The sequence below is a fragment of the Perna viridis genome, chromosome 10, assembly GCF_037379345.1.
Source record: "Perna viridis isolate PV_CMFRI_1.1 ecotype Kerala chromosome 10, ASM3737934v1, whole genome shotgun sequence".
Lineage (NCBI taxonomy): Eukaryota > Metazoa > Mollusca > Bivalvia > Mytilida > Mytilidae > Perna > Perna viridis.
The window spans coordinates 37,817,567-37,840,328 of record NC_142454.1 but is presented as its reverse complement, the minus strand read 5'-3'; the positions used below and the strand labels follow the sequence as shown (position 1 = coordinate 37,840,328).

The following is a 22,762-nucleotide window of genomic DNA, read 5'->3' as shown; positions in this document are numbered from 1 at the left end:
GTTGAATATGTCCTTACATGGATATTTTTTCATCTTTATTTTTGTTAAGTTAATTTTTATAGCTTCTCTTAACTTATTTCACAGACCTTTGAAAACTCACATGAATATATTATGCACTTCTTATTTTTAGTACTTTTATTTAAATATTTCTTCATGTCTGAGATATGACATTGTGAATCTTCAGTAAGAGACTGCCTTTTTGTAAATGATTTTTTGAAAGTAAAATTTATTCTTGAAAGATTGTTTCAATATTCTGAAGCTTGATTAAACTTTAATGCAATGTGTTCACAGTCCATTGAAAAAGAACTTTTGAGTTTCTTAAATAGTTTGGTAGATTTCACATTTTGTCTTAAACGTTTTTAGCAGACATCACATGATGTCATGTTATTTATTATGCACAATGATTTCACTATCATCTCTCTAAAATCCAATACATTAAATCCTGTCTAAAGCAAACTTCTGTTGGACTTTAGGATTTGATAGGTTAAGACAGGTGTTTAGTTTACCGAGATTCAGGACATTAAAAAGTGTCTGGTTTAGACAGATTTGAGATAGGTTTCCCAGTGCATTAGATATTACAAGCTTTTCAATAAAGCAGTGTAATTACCATATGAAACATACTTTATCTTCTAATTTCAGGATAATGATTTCTTCATGTCAACTGACAGCAGACGACACTCACTGCAGATGACACCAACTGATAATAGGGGGCATCCACATTTTGGCAGCGTACCAGATTTGAAGTTACTTGGAGCAATGAGTCTTGCCGAATCACCTGTCTCACCTGCTGACAGTATCAGTCTACAAGAAGAGAAAATTGTCGACACCGAGGTTTGTTTGATAGGGCAAAGTTCAAAGGTGAAATCTGTAGAAAGCAGGGAAGATATGTCACTGAAATTTAAAAAGTCAAGGGCTAGACATTTTTTTAAAAAGTTGGCCTCCTTGTTAAGTCGAGAAGAAATTATGATGTTTACTAATTTTATTTTGTGAGTTATGCAATATTATTTTGTAACATGTGTAGGTCCATGATGTGGAAAATTATTCAAATTAATGATGATATGATGTTCAACTTTAAAAAGGCAACGGCTTGCAATATATATTTATACTACAACTGTTCTATTTGAGCATTCAAAATGCTTTGACCTTATACTTACAATTGATATACAGTCACTGAATGAATATAACTTTGCTGTTGTGACATCATGAAGGTTACATTATTTTGAAGTTGCCATTATATTGCCCGCCTGGAAAAATATGTATGTTTTCCTTGCTCAAGAGGTCATTTTTCATTTAAAATTTTGTTGCAGTATAAAGACAATAACAGTGACAAAAACATTGATATACAAATTCTTCTTAAGTGGTGAAAATACTCGGCATGGCGAGGTTCTAAGCCTCATCTGTATATCAGTTTTATGTCAAGTCAGTGCACTGTTATTATCTATGTATATACATTGTATACATTGAAACTTATTAATCTCTTTTGGACTGTAAGGTGTGTTTAGCTGAGACAGATTGCTGGTTTAGCAAGGTTCAAAATGCATTTAAACTGATATAATAAAAAAACTTCAAAAAGTGTCCACTTTAGGCAGCTTTTTATTATTCATGGTTCAGTTTAGAATGGTTTCACTGTAAATAGTTGCATTTCACAACATTTACCTCATTCTATTTTTAGCCATCAGCGGATGATGGGATACCTAAGCTGCCTCTTGTAACATCTATTATCATCACTCACAGATCACCAGGGCAAGAAGACAGCAGACGGACAAGTATATCAACATGTTCAACGTAAGTGATTTCCCAGTTATATGCTGTAAAGGTACCAGCTGTTGCAGTATACTGCTTTTCACTATTTTGGTGATTCACAGAAAGCCAGAGCAAGAAGACAACAGACAAATATGAATACCAACATGTTCAATGTAGATTGTCTCCTGTCTTAGCCTGTAAATTTAATAATTTTTGTGGTGTACTATTTTCCCATTTTAGCAATCAAGAAATAAGGTTATAAAATAGTACCCACAAATTTTTTTTTATTATTTCTCTTTGAAACAGTAATTATTTTTCAAAACAGCAAAAACAAAACCTGTAAAAACCAAAATGTATGAAAATAAGCAATCACCAAATCACTGTGTTTACAGTAATTCCGACTGCACCACTTCCTTGTGTTAAATTTAGGTGTAGTTCCTTGCTGCATGTTATTGCTGCCATGAGTTATGGGACCTTAAAGCCTGCCTTAGATTTTGTACCAGTTTGAAGTAGGGTCTACCAAAAAATCAGCCATTCTCATCCTGAAATCCATATAAAATAATATGCCAACGAATGTTAAATGATTGTCAGTTAATTAATGACACTTGTAGACAAAGTATCGCCAGTTCTGACAGTGACATGGAACAGATTGAGCTCAGCTCCACTGCAACATCACCTGGCTTCGCACAGATTCAGACAACCTTTATGTACTTAACTATACAAACTGATGAGGTGGAGGAAACATGGAGAACACATGTTTCAAAAGTGATGTCAGAATCGTCTGCTCTTTTGACACTGAATACTACTCATATATTTCCTAAGTTGTACAAGGTAAGTTGACTTCATGTACATGTATCATGATTACTGAGTGTGAACACCATCAATATTTTTCAAAAGTTGTATATGGTAGATTCCATAGATTCCCTGAAACTTAGATATTTAAGAATTCTTGATTTTTGGTATGAAAAATTTTGATTTTATGGTGAGAGCAATGTTGCATATACAATGTAAATGTAGCTAAAGCGCTGTCAAGTTTTCATGAAAAATTTTTTCTCAAATCCTTGAATTTTTTTCTCAAACATGATATTTCAAGCAGTTTGAGTTTAGAATGATCTTGAGGAAAATCTCTATTATTCTATGAAACCAGATTCAGGACTTAAAGCCTGAGACCTTTTGTAATAAAGTTAGCAAAGCAACACCATCCATATTATTATTCCCCACTCATTAGAGTGGGGCTATATTACAATCACCTTGTCCATTGGTCTGTCCTTTACACTTTTATTGTAACAGATTTCTCAGCTTCTTTTGGAGAGAATGCTTAGATATTTGTTTTTTGCTCTCTCATTATGACTTGTAATGTTTCTCCCCTTATCAGGTTTGTGGGTCATCTACTTACTGTTTATCAATTGACTTCACAGTTTTTAGGTGCAGTATAATGGAAATTTTCCTGACAGATTTCTCAGCTTCTTCTGGAGAGAATGGTATTTTCAATATTGAATTCAAGATGCCTTTAGATTGTATGAAAGACCTGATTTAAAGTTGCACTCAGTGGACTTATATTTTATACATGTACATGGTGAGGACCAATGCCACACACTCAAATATGTTTATTGTTTTTTTTGCATTTACAGGAACTGAGACGAAGGCTGGATACAATGACAAAGGAAGCCTGTTATTATATAGCAAAGACAGACTCCCTCAGACATATTGCCACACAGCTGAATATCCTTGCTAATAACATAATTATACTGTTATACCCCCACTCCAAAGGAGAGGGGTGTACTGTTTTACTCTTGCCCATGTTTCTCTGTGTCCATAACAATTTTTTCCATCCCAGTTTTCTCAGCAACTACTCATCACTGCAGCTTGATATTTTAACACATTTTTGGGAAAAAAGGGACAGCAACTTCCTGTTTACCAAGGACTTTGTTTTTGCTTTATATTTTTGAAAAGTTAGAATTTTTCTTTACACATTTCATAGCAACTACTCATAACAGCAGCTTGAAATTTTTACATATTCTTCATTAGGTATGCCATGTAGGGGGTTCCATTTTAGGAAACATTTGACAACAACTTCCTGTTTACCTGTTTGTTTATTTTCCTTATATCGTGATTGAAAGCTGGGGTTTCAGTAATGAACCATCACTCACAGATTTCATGCTTATGTGATTTTAGAGACAAATAGTTTATATAGTTTTCTTAACAAGTTTACGACAGGTTTTGGATCAGATGTTCGTTCATATGGAATGTCCTTTCTTCTTCTGTGACAGTGAGACAGTAAGTAATTTAGGTATAGACTTCACTAAGTATAATGCAAAACAATCAGGTAAAAGTGAAAAATTTTCTGTCAACCTTCTAAGCTGAATATTGTTCAGAAAGCCACATATATCATAAATATACCAATAATAGTTGAAAAGAAACCAAAAGTGTAAAAACTGTGTTGATGAATTATACGGAAGACATTAAGTACAATAAAATACACTTATTGACTGGGTTTGAGGGTAATAGTGGTTTTATTGTCCCAGAGGTACTAACTATTGTCCGCAGACAAAAGTTAGTACAGAGGGGACAATAAAACTGCTATTACCCTCATATCCAGTTAATAAGTGTTTTATTATACTGAAAACTAGGGTAACAAACCTACATCCCTCAGACATTTTGTTGTTGTCTTCTGCGGTTGCAGTATTTAACCTCCTTCTTTCAAAACGCCTGAGTTCTCTCCCATGACATCATTTGATTTAAACCAATGACATGAATGAGACAAAAAAAGTCTTGGAAATTGATTGTGAAATTTACCGTAGAGGGAAAATAGTCAAAACTATTAGACCAGGAGCGGAAATAGTTTTCTAGACGACGTAAAAGAATGAAACAGCAAATTATTGTAATACTTTTATACAGTAAAATAAGTATTGAAGTATAATAATTTGTTTTACCTCCACTCAACCAGTGGTGGTATTGAAATCACCCTGTTTGTCTGTTAATCTGTCATTATCGTGATTTTGTCAATCCAAATTTTCGTCACCAAAACAGATTGATTTCAAACTTAGTATGTGACTTTATATAGATATAAGGAAAAACATTGATAGGGATTTTGGTTACCATCTAATATGAACTTCCTGTTTTTGGGACTTTCCTTTTTTCCACTATTTTTAATGATAAAGAAAATTTTCATCTCAAACATATTTCCTCCCACTGGATGTTTTAATTGTTTCTTATGGATTTTCAACTAGCTGTTATTGAGAATATGGCAAAGATATAGTGGCCTACATTTTCTGAAGCTAGTTTCTTAGTGGCAGCTAAATTTGATTGATGTGATTTAATAAGCCAAATCTAAATGTTGTAAAATATTCTTTGTTCTACTTGATTGGATGATGTGCAATCTCTTAAAAAAGTTAAAAAGTCCAAATTTAACACCACAGAGAGTTGTAGATAGAGAAATCTCAGGCGTCGATTTCACAAAAGGTCGTAAGTATGAAATTGATCGTAAATTATGACATCACAACACTATTTTAGGTTGTGACGTCAGTATTTACGATCAACTTTACACTTATGACTTTTTGTGAAATCGACAGCAGTTACCTAAGCATAGAAACATTAAAATCTTACCCAAGGGTGTTAGAAATCTCCTAGACTTGTATTTTTTTGCGGTGTTTTAATTAGAAAATAAATCAGAGACACTCCATTCTATCATTATTTTAGCACAAGGTGGCCATTATGTCTCATTATTTAACCCCAAGCAATAGTTTCCATGATTTATTTAATTCTTAATAGGACTGGTTTCTTCATATTTTTTTTAATTGACACAGCATTTAATTCATGTGGTTTGCTCGAAATGTTGGTCATATGTTTATCACTTTTTTACCATGGATGTGGTCTAAAAAGCTTTGAAGGAGTAATCAAGGGAACCAAGGTTATGGCAGTAATCAAAAGAATGTAATCCAGGGACAAAGGCCAGACATGGAATACAGACATACACAACAAAGAACATAAAGTAACTAAAATCATACATACAAAGTAACAAAAGTACATGAGCAACTCGGACTCCACTAAAAACTGGGAGCATGGACCAGGTGCACTGGTAGGGTAAGCGTCCTTTGCTTTTCTAGAAACACCTGCCAAGTTGCTCATAAAAAGTGCATGTTGTATTAGAATGCAACATTACAAACATCATGTTTTTTCTCAATTATGGTTGACTTAAAGAAATCTAAAATTACTAAAAATACCTTTGGCTCAAAAGTGAGAAATAAGATGTACTTTTATGATAATTCACACAGATCATTCTCACTTTAATCTCTTTTTATTCCTCTCATATCAGCTGACAGGAAGTCGTGTAATAGAGAAGCACAAGTTTAGTTTGTTAGAGATACAGGAATGTTTAGATACCTATTGTCTGAGAAAGGACCAAGCAGAACAGGTATAGAATTTATGTATTTCTCCACTTAAGAAAAAGGCTGTGAGAATCCATTCTAAATCTTCTTTTTTACTACTTTTATTAGATGAATACTTTTCAATGTACCCATATGAACCTGTCTGTTTCTTGTATGGAGTGGTATCTGAAAACAAATCAATGTTTTTTCTTCCTTTGTTAAGTACTTATTTTAAAAGCTATTCATACTTGGTTATGGTGTTTGTTAAGTAGCAGTCTTTGTAAAAAGCATGCAAATTCTGTAAAATGTGATACACCAAAAAAAAGGATACATATTTTTATTTTTGTTATTAAGTTGCTTATGATGAGTGTATAATAATTCATTCCAATCTGTCTGCTCTTAGGAGATAATCTGCTTGGAAAATTCATCAGTTTCTATTGTATTTTAGTGTCATTTACTGAGTTATTTCCCTTAATTTTGAATTCTAAAGTATGTTCTATATATTTTTATCTTGTATGACAAGGGTTATATGAAAAGCCACATGTTAGTTTCTGTTTATTCTAATATTTCATTTAAAACATCAGAAATAAGAATATGTAGGCTTTCCAACCAGGAATCACATTTTGTATGATTCTTAGCTGGAGTGCTACTTAAATACATGTACTTTCTTCTTGCATACTGGGCAGTATGTTGATGTTTAAACATATTCAATAGCTAGGGTAAGGAATGGAATGTCGCAAAGGTTGATTATTCTTTCGAAAAAATTTGGCGCTTCAAAATCTAGGAAGCGTAGATTTGTGACACTTTACATTTGCCATCAATTGAATTACTTAGAAAGTTATGCTGCAATCTTCTTTATTTACATAAAATCTTCTTCTTAACGATCCTGGGCATTGTGAATATTGAAAATTGCATATTTTAAGACATTTCATTTGCAATATATGGATTTTTCCCTTTCAGTAAACAGACTTGCATTTCCATAAATGGCTTCTGGTTAATTTGAATTTCTTTGATTAACCAGTCAAATTAGAGTGTGACATCCTAACTTTTATTTTATTTGACTGTGAAATGTTTATTTTGTTTTATAAAAGAAAATTTTATTGGTTTTTTTTTAGAGTTTGGAAACAATCAAATCTACCATTAAACAACAGTCACTTGGTGATGGTGGTACACTAACAGCTGTTTGTAGTGAGGACCAGGTATGTCTTAACTCCCCTTGATTAGCTCAATAAGCATGAAATCTCGTTATGAATTTTCTGGTATGAGTTTTTTTTTTAATTTTGACAAATCTTGAAGTAAATTGGATCCCATTAATAGAATTATCTTCAAGATATCAGTGACAATACATGAATTCACAATTGTCAGTTTGCTCCAAATGACCCCAGATATGTCTCTGAATAACCTTTTGACATCAATGAAACAATGTAATTTTAAATAGTGACGTCGTTTATCTTTAAGTTTAAGGAGAATTCAGTACAAAAACAATGGGAAAATGTATTATTTTTGTCAAAGGCTTCCACAAGTGTTAATATGTCTATTAGCATGGTTTCCACATGTAACTTGAAGTTTCCTTAATTTATTGTAAACAGCCTTAAAATACAAAATCATTATTTTAAAGTAATCCATAGGAATATGAATATTTTGTTTATTTCTTTTAGAAATTGGACTTGTGTCGTAGATTGTATCGGTTAATATTTCAACTGATACTGCTGTTTGATAATTATGTGAAACTGATGGATATATTTAAATCATTGGGTAGCTCTCCACAGGTAAGATGCTAAATGGATATATTTAGATGAATTAGAGGCTCTTTAAATGTAAGTTCCTTAATTTAAGTATTTGAATGTAAACTGTAACTTGCCATGTAAGAAAATCCCATGTGATGCATGCATTAGTTCCCTGGCAGAAAGTGGACTAATTTAAAGTGGCAGGAAAGGTCTTGACAGAAAATGTCACAGGAGCCTGAGTAATTTTTTTTAAGTTCAAACTGACATTATTATGTTATGCTACTTCTGATTAAACCAATGTTGAATATGTTGAAGTTAAGGATCATTATTTTATCTTGCATGAATCCTAAGTTTTTTATGGCAGTGCTATGTATAATTGAAAGGGAAATTCCTCAAAAGTGTTATAACACACCAAATGTCTTCGAATCAGTCAATCTACTTCATGTACACATCTTTTATATCAATTTATCAATGTACAACATTGCACACTAGAAACGTATATGCTTGTGTACACTTTAGAGTTTTTGAACAATTGAATATTGAAGAAGTTGGTTTGGCATATCATCTGCTTCAGCACAGCTGTGTATTTATTTTTTTCATTCTTTTTTAAGGTGTCAGATATGTCCCTGCAGTTGTGTTCTCTAAAAGAGGAACTCAATCATGCATTGGATGAACTAGAAAATGGACAAGTGTCACCAATAAATATTGACTCAACTAAACCTGTCACAAAACAAGAGGCTGTTAAAAGTCTGTTGGAGTATATATCTGGTCAACAGTATGTCAAGGCTGTACAACTAATGAGGTCATTTAGGTAAATATAGGTCAAGGTTGTGCAACTAATGAGGTCATTTTGGTAAATATAGGTCAAGGCTTGCAACTGTTGAGGTCATTTAGCTAAAAATAGGTCAGGGCTGTGCAACCTATGAGGTCATTTACATAAATATAGGTTAAGGCTGGTAACTAATGAGGTCATTTAGGTAAATATATGTATTAGAAATAAGAAATTGTTAATTATTGCAGTTTTATTCAAAGAGTGATTTGTAGTTTTTATTCTGCACTACACGAATTGGCCAGGTATAATGTGATACCCTCCATCCCTCCAGTCTTATGCATATCCCCTCACCATTTCTAGATAACAATTTTAAAATATTTTGAAAGATCTTTTTCAAACTTTGTATAGTTACTGAGTATCATTAAATACAGATAAAGTTGAAATTTCAATTTGATTTGATTATTTACAAAAAGAAAACACTGTTTATAGTTGATTTTACCCACAAAATCAACTATAAACATAGCTGGATATCATTTAATGTCCTATTGGATGCTCTATGTTGGGATATGTCAAATGAAGAAAGATCTTTGTTGAGCAATTTTATGTTTTACAAATTTAAAAGAATGGAAAAATAATTTCTGAGATTACAGTAAGTAAATGCTTCTGTAGATTTTGCAGGCCTGTAACCAAGGGTTTGTAGTGCTACATCAATCCCCAATCCCATCTCTTTAGAGGTATGAAAGTGTTAAAACACTGTTAAAAATGGAATTAAAATCAAATAAGATCGCTGAAAGTTTTAAAAAAAAGTTTGTTTAATTAACCTTACCCCATTCTGGAATTTCCTTAACTCTTTGACAGTTAATCATTGATATAGTCATAATTTTAAAATTCAATACAAAGTATTTATATTTATTGCACACTTTTTCTTTTTCAGGTCTTTATGGCCCAATGATATATTTGGACAAGTAAATGAAGAAGACATTTTGTCTTTACTGAACATTTACTGTGCTTACCAAGCTGAAAAAGCATCAGGTTGGTATCAGTGACCTTAAGTAGCTGTCCATGTAAGAATTATGCAAAGCATTGAAAGATCTTTTTAGGGGAATAAAATGTCATGAGAGTTTCAGTAAATCTTGTCAAATGTTTCATATAATCTTTCTTCTAGTTGCTGAAAAAAAACTATTGAAATGCAGTCATTTTTTTATTGTAAAGGGAGACAATTCTGATTTTGCAAACACATTTTATTGTAACTATCACCTTAGATACCTGCTATTAGAATTATTCATATGAAAAATGATTGTCCATTCCATTGATGAAATGCCTCGAGCCAACATAAAAAAATAAAAGTATGTGACCTTTTTTATAGGATTCAAAGCACTTGAAAAAAAGAATAGCATACTTATACCCAACTTTTCTGATCACAAGAGAAGATCAAAAGTACAGTGTTTTATAAGAACGATATACTGTCTGAAAGATGATTAAAAAAAACATTCAAACATGATTTGAAGAAAATGTCATTTAAAATTCAATACTTTAAGATGGATTTTTTTTCAGTATCATTTCATTTCCATTGGTTTGTTTACATTACATGATCTCTTTTCTCATACAAAAATTATATATTGATGCATAATACCCACCCTGTGCTCTGGAAATGTATTCTATGGAAAAACGTGTGCATTATACTCATCAAAATACAGTACATGCTTAGATTCCTTCTCTTTAAGATTATTGGGGGAGGGACATGTAATTTTTTGTTGTGCATTAAATTTTACTACTGTGGAAGTACTATTGTTTGTGGGGTACCAATTTTTTCGGTTTTCATGGGTAGGCCAAACCTTGAAATTTGGTTCCTAACAAAAAGGAGAATCCAATTGATATGTAAACTGGAAGCCTCAAAACCACAAATTCTAGAATCCACAAACTTGTGATTCTTCCCTAATCCATGAAAATTGTTATCCACAAATTAGAGTACTTTCACAGTATATTTTCTCAGTGGACAGACTGTTTTTTGATGTATTGATTTCCCAAAGCATGAAGAAAGTTATTTTTCATATAAAACATTGAGCATTTGTATCCAAAATCACAATTTATTCATTGCAAGTATATTTATTTTGATGGAATCTTTGAAATCTCTATAATTATGAACTTGCTATGCCACCATTTATTTCACTTGTGTATGTTAACACAATAAAAAGGTCAATTACCATTAGATAATGTTTATTTTATGCAGGTGTGTTTGTGTTGTTTGGACTTGACCTTGACCTTGGACCTGTCAATACTCAGATAATGACCTTGAACACCCTGACAAGTTCATTGGACAAGGTTGTGACGGTTGAAGATGCTCCTAAAACCCCAGACTCCAGCACATTGTGAATTAGAGCAATGAAGCACTTGAACAAAATGCAGACTTTCTTAGGTAGCAAGAAACAAACATCTTTTTGACTGAATGGATTATTTTGAAGCTCCTTCAGTGTGGTAAGGGGAGACAATCAAATAATGAAATTTTGAAGGAATATTTTTTTATGAACAGAATTTTTTAAGTCGGCTGTGTTGAAAATGATGGAATTTATATTTAATGTAGAAATATTTTTGGTGCTTGTTGGTTTATTATTATGAAAAGAAGAGGTTGTATAATGAATATTGTCTATACTGGCATTATTGAAATGTGATTTTAATGAAATTTTGTACTGATGTGCCAAAATTACTGAGTCACAGACCTCTCTATCTAAACTCACTTATACATATTTAAATTATGTATTTATACAAATTATAGTCAAGTGTATTGTTCTAATTTTTTTTCTTTATTTATCTGAAAAGAACATTTTGTGTACCAAATTATAAAAAATTTGTTTGATTGAAAATTTTAAATGATTGTTAAAATGAAAGAATTTAAAACCAGTGTATTGCAAAGTGTGAGTCTTTCAATCTTTTTATATATATATATATATATATATATATATATATATATATATATATATATATATATATCATTTTACATGATTTGAAAATGATAATCTAGAAGTAAAAAATCCAAAAACAATCCGGCACATATTTTAAAGAGGAGAAGGAGGAATGAAATTAGTTATTCCTTTTGTAGGTTGTCATGGAAACTGGGAACAATTAAATGTATTTGTGTGTTTGTTGTCTTTGAGCATGTCTAGTCACTATATTTTAACTTGTGTTTATATTTTAGATAATTTGTGCATCATGTAGGACAATGTATATAAATTTCACCTTTCATGTTCAGATTTTCAACTTTTGATTATAATTTGAAAATGCCACACTTTCAACTGTTACATAATGATAAGTTACTCTTTGTTCCATTTTGTTCCAGAATTATTGGAATTTTTAAGCTATTTGAACATAAACATAAGATTTGCTGATCTGAAGCCAGACTTTTGTTGTTTTTTTGTTTTTTTTTTTAGTTAACTGTATCATTCTTTCTTCAGTATCATTTGACATGGATATTTTTTCCTACTTCATCACTTTATGAAAATGGTTTCTTTACATAATTTATATAAAAAAAAAATGGTTTGATGAGTTGAACTGTGTAACAACTTTGTAAAGAACAGTATTGTTCTATATTGGTTTGGCACCATTTCTCAGTTTCTTCAAATTCATAATTTTCTCATACATCTGATTGAAAATTCATTTGTGATAGTAACTCGTGTACAATTTAAGGCATAACTTTTATAGTGCTATTAATATAAATAAAATATATAGTTACAAGTGTTTCAATTCAAATTTATTTTTCAGACATTGATTTCCTTACTTTATATTGAATAAATATGAAAAAAAATATTATTACATTCATTTATGAAATGAAAAATTTACAGTAAGGATTGAAACGCAATGTAAAGCTTACAAAGATAAAAAAAAAGTACAAAATCTATATTTAATTTGTTTTGGTGAATTGCCATAATATACAGTCCTTGAACCGATCCGTACAACGATTTGACGAATTGCTGACCCTAATGGATCAATAACTGATGACTGGTGACCGATCTGATGGCAGTTTTTTGTTATGTAAAATGAGGGATGATCTGTTTAAAACAAATGAATTGTGAAGTAAAAATATAAATTGATGTTTAAATCTATTGCATCATGTAAATATGTGTAAAATTGACAAAGAAAACAACAAAAAACATAAAATACAGTGACCGCTCTGTGGTCACATGATGCGATTTACAGTTTAATGGATCGGTTTGACGTATCGATGACTGATTGGAAACTGATCGATGACCAGTCACAATTTCTGTGGCACGGATCAGTTCAGGTACTGTATTAAATTTCATAAGTTTCCAATTATTATTGATAATTTAAAATGGAAGCAAAAACATTTCTCAAAACAATACTGACTTGTTGTTAAAAATTACATAAAATAATCACCAAATTATTCTCTTGATACAAAATAAATTGAACAAAAGAAATGTGATGTTTTTTACCACAAATACAAGCATTTTCCAAAAAAGAATTTCTGAATAAAGGTCAATATATAGCATATTTTTGTCTTCTTTAAAGAATTATTTTAATAGGCGAGTAGGATTACCTCCCCTGATGATTGATAAAAAAAATACTGTCGGGGTGCCCCATTCTGTAGTTTTCCTTGACATAGTTTAACTGTGAATTTTAATTACCAATGGAATGTTAAGCTTCAGCTGAAAACTTTGATTGTGTAAATAAATCCACAAATCAAGAATACAGGTAATAAGGAAAAATCACCAACATTGATTTCCAGGAAGAAATGTGCTTTTCATAGTTAACAAAAAATGTTTCTTAACCTACGTTTAATTTAGTCTGTTTTCTTAGCAGCGTTTTTCTTTTTGTCTCTTTATTTTTTCCTGCATTGTCGTTGATTTTTTGGTTGAATTTTACTTGGTAAAAATTGGGTTGAAGTCTGGTGAATGCTGGTCAGCAGTTAGGCAGGCAGGAAAAATATTTTCCTTACACTTTTCTCAACAAATACTAATCACAGCCTCTTAATATTTGGTATCCAGCATCGGGTACAAGTCCCATTAAGGCTAGAAACCACTAATTCGACTTCCCATAGGCTTCTATGCTAATTTCACAATATTCAATGGCTTCTCTGGACTTTACCTTAACTTTAACCTGCAGAGGACTATACATCAGCATGATTCTACATATGTCAACTCACAATCCTCAGAATGGCATGTGGGGTTAGCGGACTTGCAGTGCAGTACTGGTCGCCGGAAGTGAAGGGTCTATAAATAGCATGGGAAATCCCAGTGTTTTCACAAGATAGGAGTATATTTAGAACGATTATGGAGATTAGGCTTCACATCACAAGAAGCAAAATGCACCTATAAAATGTACAGAAATGTTTTTCCTTTCAGAAACTGTTTAAATTTTTTAAATAAGATGAGAACTTTTTTCACATGAGGAACGGGTAATTTCTGCGCAGGACTATTTTTTGCGTACCAAATGCCCATTGGTTGAATTGGTGGTCTGTAACGTAAATATCATGGGATCCGATTTCAGGCCTGTCCGACATCTACTTCCTGTTTAACAAAATTCAGCCATTTTTGTCTCTGACCCACATTTTATTTTCATGTCATTTGTCAAGTATAATTTCTTGTAGGTTACAGCTAATATTTCATTTTACTGGTAGATATGATTAAAGCAAACATGTGATTATGACTACGTATACTTTCATCACTCAAATATCAGTGACTTCCAATAGCCAGATTAAAATATTAGCTATTTCAGTCAGATGACATCGGTTTCATATTACTACTAAGATTTAAAAAAAACAACTCTTCATTAATTTGTATTAACATTTTGTTGCATTTTACTGTATCGGTTCTTTTTTTTTCTATTTTATTTACTGTATCGGTTCTTTTTTTTCTATTATTTTATTTACCCACATCATTGCTTGAATTTTTCCTAATGTAGTAACTTGTGTTCTGTAAATAAAAACAGTACTTTATCAGCTGTTTGTATCATTAGCCGCATGACATCATCCCACTCCTTTTTTGTCAGTTTTATGGTAGCCATCACATTACCTACTCAAAGTATTACTAGCTGATGAATTCTTATTCCAATAAAGGAACTGGTAACCGGAAATATCCTTCATACCACTAAGACTGTATTTTGTTTTTATCACTGTAGTATGAATGTTGCCTGATTTTCAGCACTTTATTTGTGTATTGCATAATATATGTAAAACAATAGTAATTAAATGTATGTTACTTGAAATATGACGATTGTTTGACATGAGAAATCTCACAAAAGAAGTTTATTATTACCTATAGCTAAATGACAAAGCACTTATTACAGTTGTTTTAACATCTGATTTTTTATAGGGGGTACATTTGTATAGTGAAAGAGGTGTCCGTCTGGGCTTCCTTCAATTACACGGGGTGGGGGGGTACATCTCTAAACCGTTACTCCTACACTACTGAATGTAATTGAATGAAACTCTCAGAATCTTTATTACATGTTCCCATTGTGCTACTCCAATTTAAGATTTTGATGCCAACTAATTTTGGGGTTCTACATATCAAGACATGGACCGTCATTTGTGCATAAGGGGACCCATCTCTTATCTCTTACACCACTGAGTCTGCTGCTTGGTGGAGCTTTGTCAACTCAGATGTTAACCTTGAAGTCTAATGTTTCTGTTTCTGTTGTTTTTTTTTTTTTTTTTTGGTTGGTTTTTTTTTTTTTTTTTGGGGGGGGGTTGGGTTTTTTTTCGAGAATTTTGTTGAATATGGTTAAATCGAAACCAAGATTAACTGTGAATAGACTAACTGAAATGTTTACATCTTTTTAGGAAAAATCAATAAAACAGTGTTACAGATGTAAACATCATGTATCTACTATTTTTAAATGAAGGAAATTGGAGTGAACGGATAATATATTTGATAATAATTGCACTAAGGCGCCAAAGGTCGTCAATTTTTCATCAATATCAGATCATATTCAGATTTAACACGCAATCTGTGGACAGTTACTAGGAGCAATGTTATGTTAACACGCAAAGAAGGAAACGATTAGAATGTTCAATCAAAGAATCAGTCTGCACACGTTTTATAACAGACATGAAAGGGTACTTACAAATTAACTTTTTTTGTAGCACTGTACTGTGCTTGTCACAAAAGACCATTCTTTTACTAACCTTGAGAACTGTTAACCTCCACTCTTCACGTAAATTATTGTTGTTATGGTTAAAGGCAGTAATTATATCCGACTTCATCGGGAAAATTTGATGTTCTAAAACGCACGGAATTTAAATTACTACGTAGTTGAAACTATGACTAACATTACGACTTTGAAGAAACATGAAAATCCGTGTTATACGCATGTGCATGTAGAGAGTGAAACAGTGAAACAGTGGAAGAAAAAAACAGCGTCATATGAAATACTTAGATTTTGAATAAACAATTGCTTAAAATCAATCGATTAATCAAACCGTTCAAGGTACTATGGTACTTTCAAAATAGTACCAGTACTTCACCATCAAATAATACCTCTCGCCATTTTTATCCAGCTTTACAACATTTGTTGTTAATTAACTAGGTAATATGAGGAGCACTAATTACAAATGAATCCATCATTTTATTATGAAAAACCCCGAGATGGGACTAAATTGACTTAATGTTTCCTGGAATCTCGGATGTCACTCTGTCATTCGGATCCTGTAGTCTGCTAATTCATTGCTTTCCTTAATAATGAAAATGATGTATAGTTCATCTCATTTGGGCGGCAATGATTTTAATTGACCGCTTCCAGACACGCAGAGATAAATCTTGACCTTTATTTAGTCTGAAGTTTTGACAGAAAACTTTTTTTCACGCGAATGAAAAAATACATGTCTGGAACATGGCTTTTCATGGGCCCAAACATGCAAGACTAATATAATTGCTTTGTAACGCCTACAGAAAAAACAGTCTAGACCAATTATTGGAACCACGTGATGACCATAATGTATAATAGATACTCAACTGTAAATTTCCCGTTTTTAGTATTATATTTTTAGTTTGGTTGAAACGGTGTATACAGTTACTGGTATCATATCTGGAACTAGGTCGTTTTGATTTGTTAAACAAACAGTTATAGGAAATGCATACTACTTCTTTCAACTCAGCAATATTATTCTACATTTTACACAGGGGTAATGGTCATATTCACAGGAATTAAAACGGTATTTGAAATTGAATAGATATAATAGATATAAGTATTAGATGTTGTCCAAACATTATTTTTTCTCACTGTGCGACACCAGAAAGCGTTTTCGCCATTTTGATTTAACACGTAAAGGTCAACAGTTCGAAATCCCTCATATTTTCATAAATTTTTAGTACTTTTCTGTACGCTTTAATACTTTTGGTAGTGTTTGCTAGAGAACTTTGATTCTAAAATGATTGCCAATTACAGAGAACTCGTTAAACGATAAATAGAAAATGAAGTACTGGATCAAAGAAGTGATTTCAAGGAAGAAACACAATGCATAAGTGATTAAACTATACAGATATAAGTACAGACAGTTGCTATTTTTCCCTACAATGGAGTAAAGATAACAGAAAAAAGAAATTTATCTCCCCATATTTGTTCTTCCCTTATCGACAAAATCATAGGCTTTTGGAGTTCATCTTATATTTTTAAAAAGAGCAGACGGCCGTATCATGGTCAATTCACGTTATATTTTATCAGTTCGATCTCTACCGGTGATACACATGTACGTCACAACACATATATCATGAATAATATTTCATAACCAATTCAGTTTATCAACTACGTCAAAGACGATTTGACCCTTTTTAATGAAGCGTGTCGGAACAAGACAATGGCTGATCATGTTAATTTACTGCAGTGATACAAATTTATATCATATATTTAGATTAGAAGATACCATTTTTGTAAATGCATTATAAGTAATTGTTTGAACCCTATATCGTTCACCCTATATCACACCCTTCCACAGAACACACTTGAAGTATAGTTAAAATATATGATCATAGCAGATATAATGAGCATGAAATGTCAAACTCTGTATCCCATGCAGTATATCAACCCTCGACCTATAATCAACCGTTGACTTGGGGACCTAGGGTGATATAGGAGTCTCGTGTTGATACGGCATGTGATACAGTATTTGTATGACCTAAATAAAACTCGTAACAAAGACGTTACGACATTTGACATTATCTTAATAGGAGAAAGGTGAAACCTCGAACGCTCAGGAAAAAATTACGTATGAATTAAAATAACTAAGTTCTTTAATAATATTTATCAGCCCTGTTATTATTAACTTCAAAATTGGTTAAAGCTGTCATGATATACGGTTTTTTTTTTGTCCTTATACATTGTCCTATTTCCATGGTCTGAAATACGTATGGGCTGAAATGTCCAGCTTTGGTAAAAAACAGTGGGTTGTCATGGTCCGAAATGACTTTGGGTCGAATTGTCTGGTATTGATAACGTCATTTTCGTAAACATTCGTGTGCCATGTTTTGACCATCCCTGTCTTGGAAAAAGCTCAGATTCGATTTCTATTTAATCATCGAAGCTAGTTTATGTTTCCTTGACTTGTGTTGCTCTCAATCGCATTTACTAAGTATACGAAAATAAAGCTGCCATTATACTGCTCTTCAGCTCCGGATTTTACATGCAGAAACCGAATATTGATGCTTTTTCTGTCCGTAAGTATGCAGAATCCAGTTGATAATACAGCCATTTACGCTTCCTTCGGGAGCATATGAAGTACCTCTCCATATAAAATTGAGAAGGTGTTTTAAGGGTGGAGAAAACCCACCAAACAATGCTTTTTCTATCTACATACACCACATTTTTTACGCAAATATGGTCATTTCTGAATTTTTAGATGATGATGACGATGATGATTGGGATTTTTTAACGACCTTGAATACCAATACAGGCCTTTCAAGGTCGATGCTAGTGGGTTAGTAGAACCAACTGGTGTTGGTGGAGGAGCCCAGCCTTCGGGATACCTGACCGACGAACTCGTTCAGATTATGTCCTACTAGCGGCTGGGCTGCTGTGTTGACGCTCTGACCTACTCCCAGACCCCATGTGGGTCCGACAGCGTTTCCTCACTCTAACTGTTTGGGAGTACGTCAACGTGAAGAGTGTCTAAAATGTTTTTATATATATATATATATTTAGAAAACCGTCTCCCTCTTTAATCAACCCCGTTTTAAGAAAGACCACTCTCAAAACAATAATAGTTATTATCATTAGATGTTGTTCAAACCCTTTTAAGTCGGTAATATTGTTAGCGACATCTTGTACTTGTAATTTCATGTACAATCTATAAAATTCGAGCTCAAATGTAAGAACACAATGACTGAATGAAAGTGAAGAACTTTGTGGAATTTTGACATGTATGAAGCACTTCTGTGTGATATTTATAAAGACTGCTACTTATAATGACATAGATATTATCTCAAACGTACAAATTATCTATCAGAGCTAACATTAACTCATCTGGCGACAACATGGATGGTATCACCAAAACAAACTAGGTTACTATATTGATCAGCACAATTATGTTGTAAAATAACACACTAAAATCTAGTTTATCTTAAAATATATCGTCTCTGATAGAAAGTTTGATCACCTGTGTTCAACTTTCCCTTGACAATTTAAAACCTGTTTTGATCGAAATAGCAACTGCTAAATGTAACATATGAGTAATGATTACAAAATAAGGTCAATGTCATCTTGGCTTTAAATCGTTCTTTATTTTTGAACAAAATTATATGCTATACTTAGGGATGAATTTTTGTTCCATCACCAATATCTAAACATGAAAATGCAGTGATATCATCTTTAAGATTCGAGAAGCTGCACATAGAATATATATATGTATTCTGAGGGAGCGACCACATTTGCATCGCAAATTCGCATCGTAAATTTGCAACCTCACATTGATTCTGAATACGTCTCAGAATGTGACCTATATATATATATAGCCTAGCTGGCCGAGTGGTCTAGGGCGCTGGACTTTGTTCAGGAGGTGTTGCCATAGATGTCACAGCGGTACGAGTTCGAATCCCGCGGAGGGAACGACGAAAAATTTGCATCGCAAATTTGACAGTTCTAACATCGTGGGAATTTTTCAGACCTTTATATATATATATATATATATATACAACGTCTCAGAATGTGACGACTCTATTCTCTACACTGCTTCATCGGATCAAATTGATACAGGGAAGATATGTAAACGTATAGAAAGGTCTGAAAAATTCCCAACGATGTTAGAACTGTCAAATTTGCGATGCATATATGCATCTTTGTATTAACATACTATGTTGATCCCCCCCGTGCTTGCTATGTATCTACATAGTAATGTACTAGCAAGTAAGATGGTAGAGTTGCCTCAACCCATTAGACTTCTTATATGTACTTGGTGTGGCTGTATTTGTATACTGTTACAGCTCCTGTATTGTCTTACTCGATACCATCAGAGGTTGTCCTGTTCAGTTTCATCATGTGCTAATGTTCGCGCTCTAGATTTACTTACGAGGAAGTATCACTCGGTTAACGAAAGCTATATTTATATATAGCCAAGTTGGCCAAGTGGTCTAGAGCGTTGGACTGTCAGAGAAGAGAAGGGGTTCGAATCCCGCTGAGGGAGCGACCAAATTTGCATCGCAAATTTGCAACCACGCATCGATTCTAGATGTAGTTTAGACTTGATTATAATATATATATATATATATATATATATAAACGTCTAAATATGTTTAACATCACCAGAAAATGGTAAAATTTAAATTGAATATTTCGGATAACAGATATCCTTCCTCAGCATAAAACTCATAAATCTTTTTGCTGAGAAATTCAAATTTAAAAAAAAAATGTTAAATGTGAAAGGTTTTGTTTGCGACGACTACGCTTTCTAAACTCCATCAAATCTTCCAAGATTCCCTCACAAGTAGATTACCATAGTTGTAACACATCTTCTCCGCTGGTAGAGTTTTTCAAAGTAGAGAAATATTTTATACGAAAAGAAAGCAATGAAACTATGTTCCTACTTCTATAAATCCTGCAGATATCGGTACAAGATCGGTGTCGTCAGACGACTTGAGCTCTAGTAGTTGGGTACAAGTAACGTGTAGATTCCTGGATAGACAACAGAACATTGACGATCAAGAGGACTATTCTTCATTTGTCGATTCAGAGTCAGAAAAGGACGTGCGACCTCTTGTATTAGTAGTTAAAACTTCAAATAAAGACGTGGTTATGACATTTAACAGTCTTTTCGTCTACGTTCGATAAGTTTTCAGAGTGGAATAGGCTCGTCAAGGGTATATCTTATCTGATAAGGTGTGCGCATTCAAAGACATGGATTAAACGTGATAGTGACACTTCAGATACATTGAAATCTCAAGACAAAGCTGAGATTTATTTAGTGAAAGTTGCACAAAGAGAAGTTTATGAAACAGAAGTAGAATGTATTCAGAATGGACAACACATTCCGAAGTCAAATATTTTATCATCATTGGATCCTTTCATAGACGAACGAGGATTACTCCGAGTAGGAGGACGGCTGAACAAAGCTAATATACCATATAGTGAAAAGAATCCATTGATTCTACCAGGACATTGTCATATAACAAGACTTTTAGTTAGACACATTCACGCTCAAGTTAAGCATCAAGGGAGTCACCTTACGGAAGGCGCTCTACGTGTAGCAGAATACTGGATCGTTGGCATGAAACAAATCGTGTCATCAGTGATTCATCATTGTGTTCACTGTCGTAAACTCCGAGGAACAATACAGTATCAAATTATGGCAGATCTCCCAAAGGAAAGAGTAGAACTATCTCCACCTTTCACAAGTGTAGGTGTCGATGCCTTCGAACTCTGGACAGTTGTTCATAGAAAGACCCGTGGAGGAGTTGCCAACGCTAAGAGATGGGCAATTGTTTTCACATGCCTCAGTACATGTGCCATCCACATCGAGGTGGTAGAAGAATTATCATCAAGTGCGTTTATTAATGCTGTGAGACGCTTTGTTGCTATCAGGGGTAAAGTTAGTTCATTTAGGTCGGACTGTGGCACCAATTTTGTGGGTACCACTGAGGCTCTTCAAGTAGATGCGATAAACGTTGAGGACGATACAGTCAGGAACTATCTAACAAACTATCGAGCCGTTTGAATCTTCAATCCACCCCAACATATGGAAGGGGCATGGGAAAGACTTATTGGGGTGAACTGAAGGATATTGGACTCGATTCTTTTAGATACTTAGATACTTGACTCATGATGTTTTAATAACTTTCATGGCCGAAGTTTGTAGTATTGTGAACCACAGGCCAATTGTACCAGTTTCAATCCCTTTGTATTATCTCCAGGAATACTTCTTACTCAGAAGACGAATACTTCTGATCGTACAGATGTAATTGGTGACCTTGATCAGAAAGACTTGTTGCGTGCTGAATGGAAACGTGTGATGGTATTCTCAGATATGTTTTGGACAAGATGGTGTCGTGAATACTTAAGTAGTATCCAGTCAAGGAGAAAGTGGAAGTCCGACACACCTAATATCAAGGAAGGTGACGTTGTATTAATAAGGGACAAATCACTCATTCGTAGTGAATGGCCTATGGGAATTGTAACATTTCTTAATGATGACGGTAAAGTTCGTAAGACCGAAATCCGTGTAATTCGTGAAGGACAACCAACAACATACATTCGACCAGTAACAGAACTTCTTAGATTCTTAGGAATGATATCAAAGTAATGATATCATGCGGGGAGTGTACTGGAACAGTGGAAGTACACATTTAGTTATTAAAACTTTGGTCGATATAAACGTTGAAATATATATTTCTATGCTTAAGTATTTTTTTCCATTTATTTTAAGACTTTAGAAACTTGTTTTCATCATTTTTTCCCCTTGAAATTAATTTTCTGACGTTTATGAGTTTCATGTTTTTCATGCGCTCCATAGACACTTTTTCTAGAGTTATAGGACTTTTGTTATTATAAGATCAAGGGCAATGTCAAATCTCGCAAGGAATATTTTCATTAATTTTGTGAGCTAAGGCTGGCCGCAACGTAAGTTACTTATTTTTAACATTTTATAGAAACTTTATATATTATTTGCACACATTATATATTGATAATTAATCGTAGGAAACGATTGTTTACGGTGCACC

General features: G+C 33.1%; 2 protein-coding genes across 11 annotated transcripts in view; both read left to right on the top strand.

Moving 5' to 3' along the window:
* LOC148605668 (protein furry-like) overlaps positions 1–14,559 on the top strand; it is a 90,340-nt gene extending 75,781 nt beyond the window's left edge. For all 10 annotated transcript variants that reach the window (XM_088550455.1, XM_088550456.1, XM_088550463.1 and 7 more), the window contains 11 exons: positions 640–831; positions 1,673–1,785; positions 2,355–2,574; positions 3,375–3,465; positions 3,956–4,020; positions 6,059–6,157; positions 7,226–7,309; positions 7,769–7,879; positions 8,449–8,648; positions 9,544–9,641; positions 10,840–14,559. In XM_088550455.1, coding sequence (XP_088406581.1) covers positions 640–831; positions 1,673–1,785; positions 2,355–2,574; positions 3,375–3,465; positions 3,956–4,020; positions 6,059–6,157; positions 7,226–7,309; positions 7,769–7,879; positions 8,449–8,648; positions 9,544–9,641; positions 10,840–10,982 — 1,416 coding nt within the window. In that variant the 3' untranslated portion in view covers positions 10,983–14,559. The remainder of the gene's footprint in view (positions 1–639; positions 832–1,672; positions 1,786–2,354; positions 2,575–3,374; positions 3,466–3,955; positions 4,021–6,058; positions 6,158–7,225; positions 7,310–7,768; positions 7,880–8,448; positions 8,649–9,543; positions 9,642–10,839) is intronic.
* A 3,533-nt stretch (positions 14,560–18,092) lies between these two features.
* Positions 18,093–22,762, top strand: part of LOC148605666 (carbonic anhydrase-related protein 10-like) — a 48,034-nt gene continuing 43,364 nt past the window's right edge. The window contains exon 1 of the mRNA XM_088549756.1: positions 18,093–18,271. Coding sequence (XP_088405882.1) covers positions 18,238–18,271 — 34 coding nt within the window. The 5' untranslated portion in view covers positions 18,093–18,237. The remainder of the gene's footprint in view (positions 18,272–22,762) is intronic.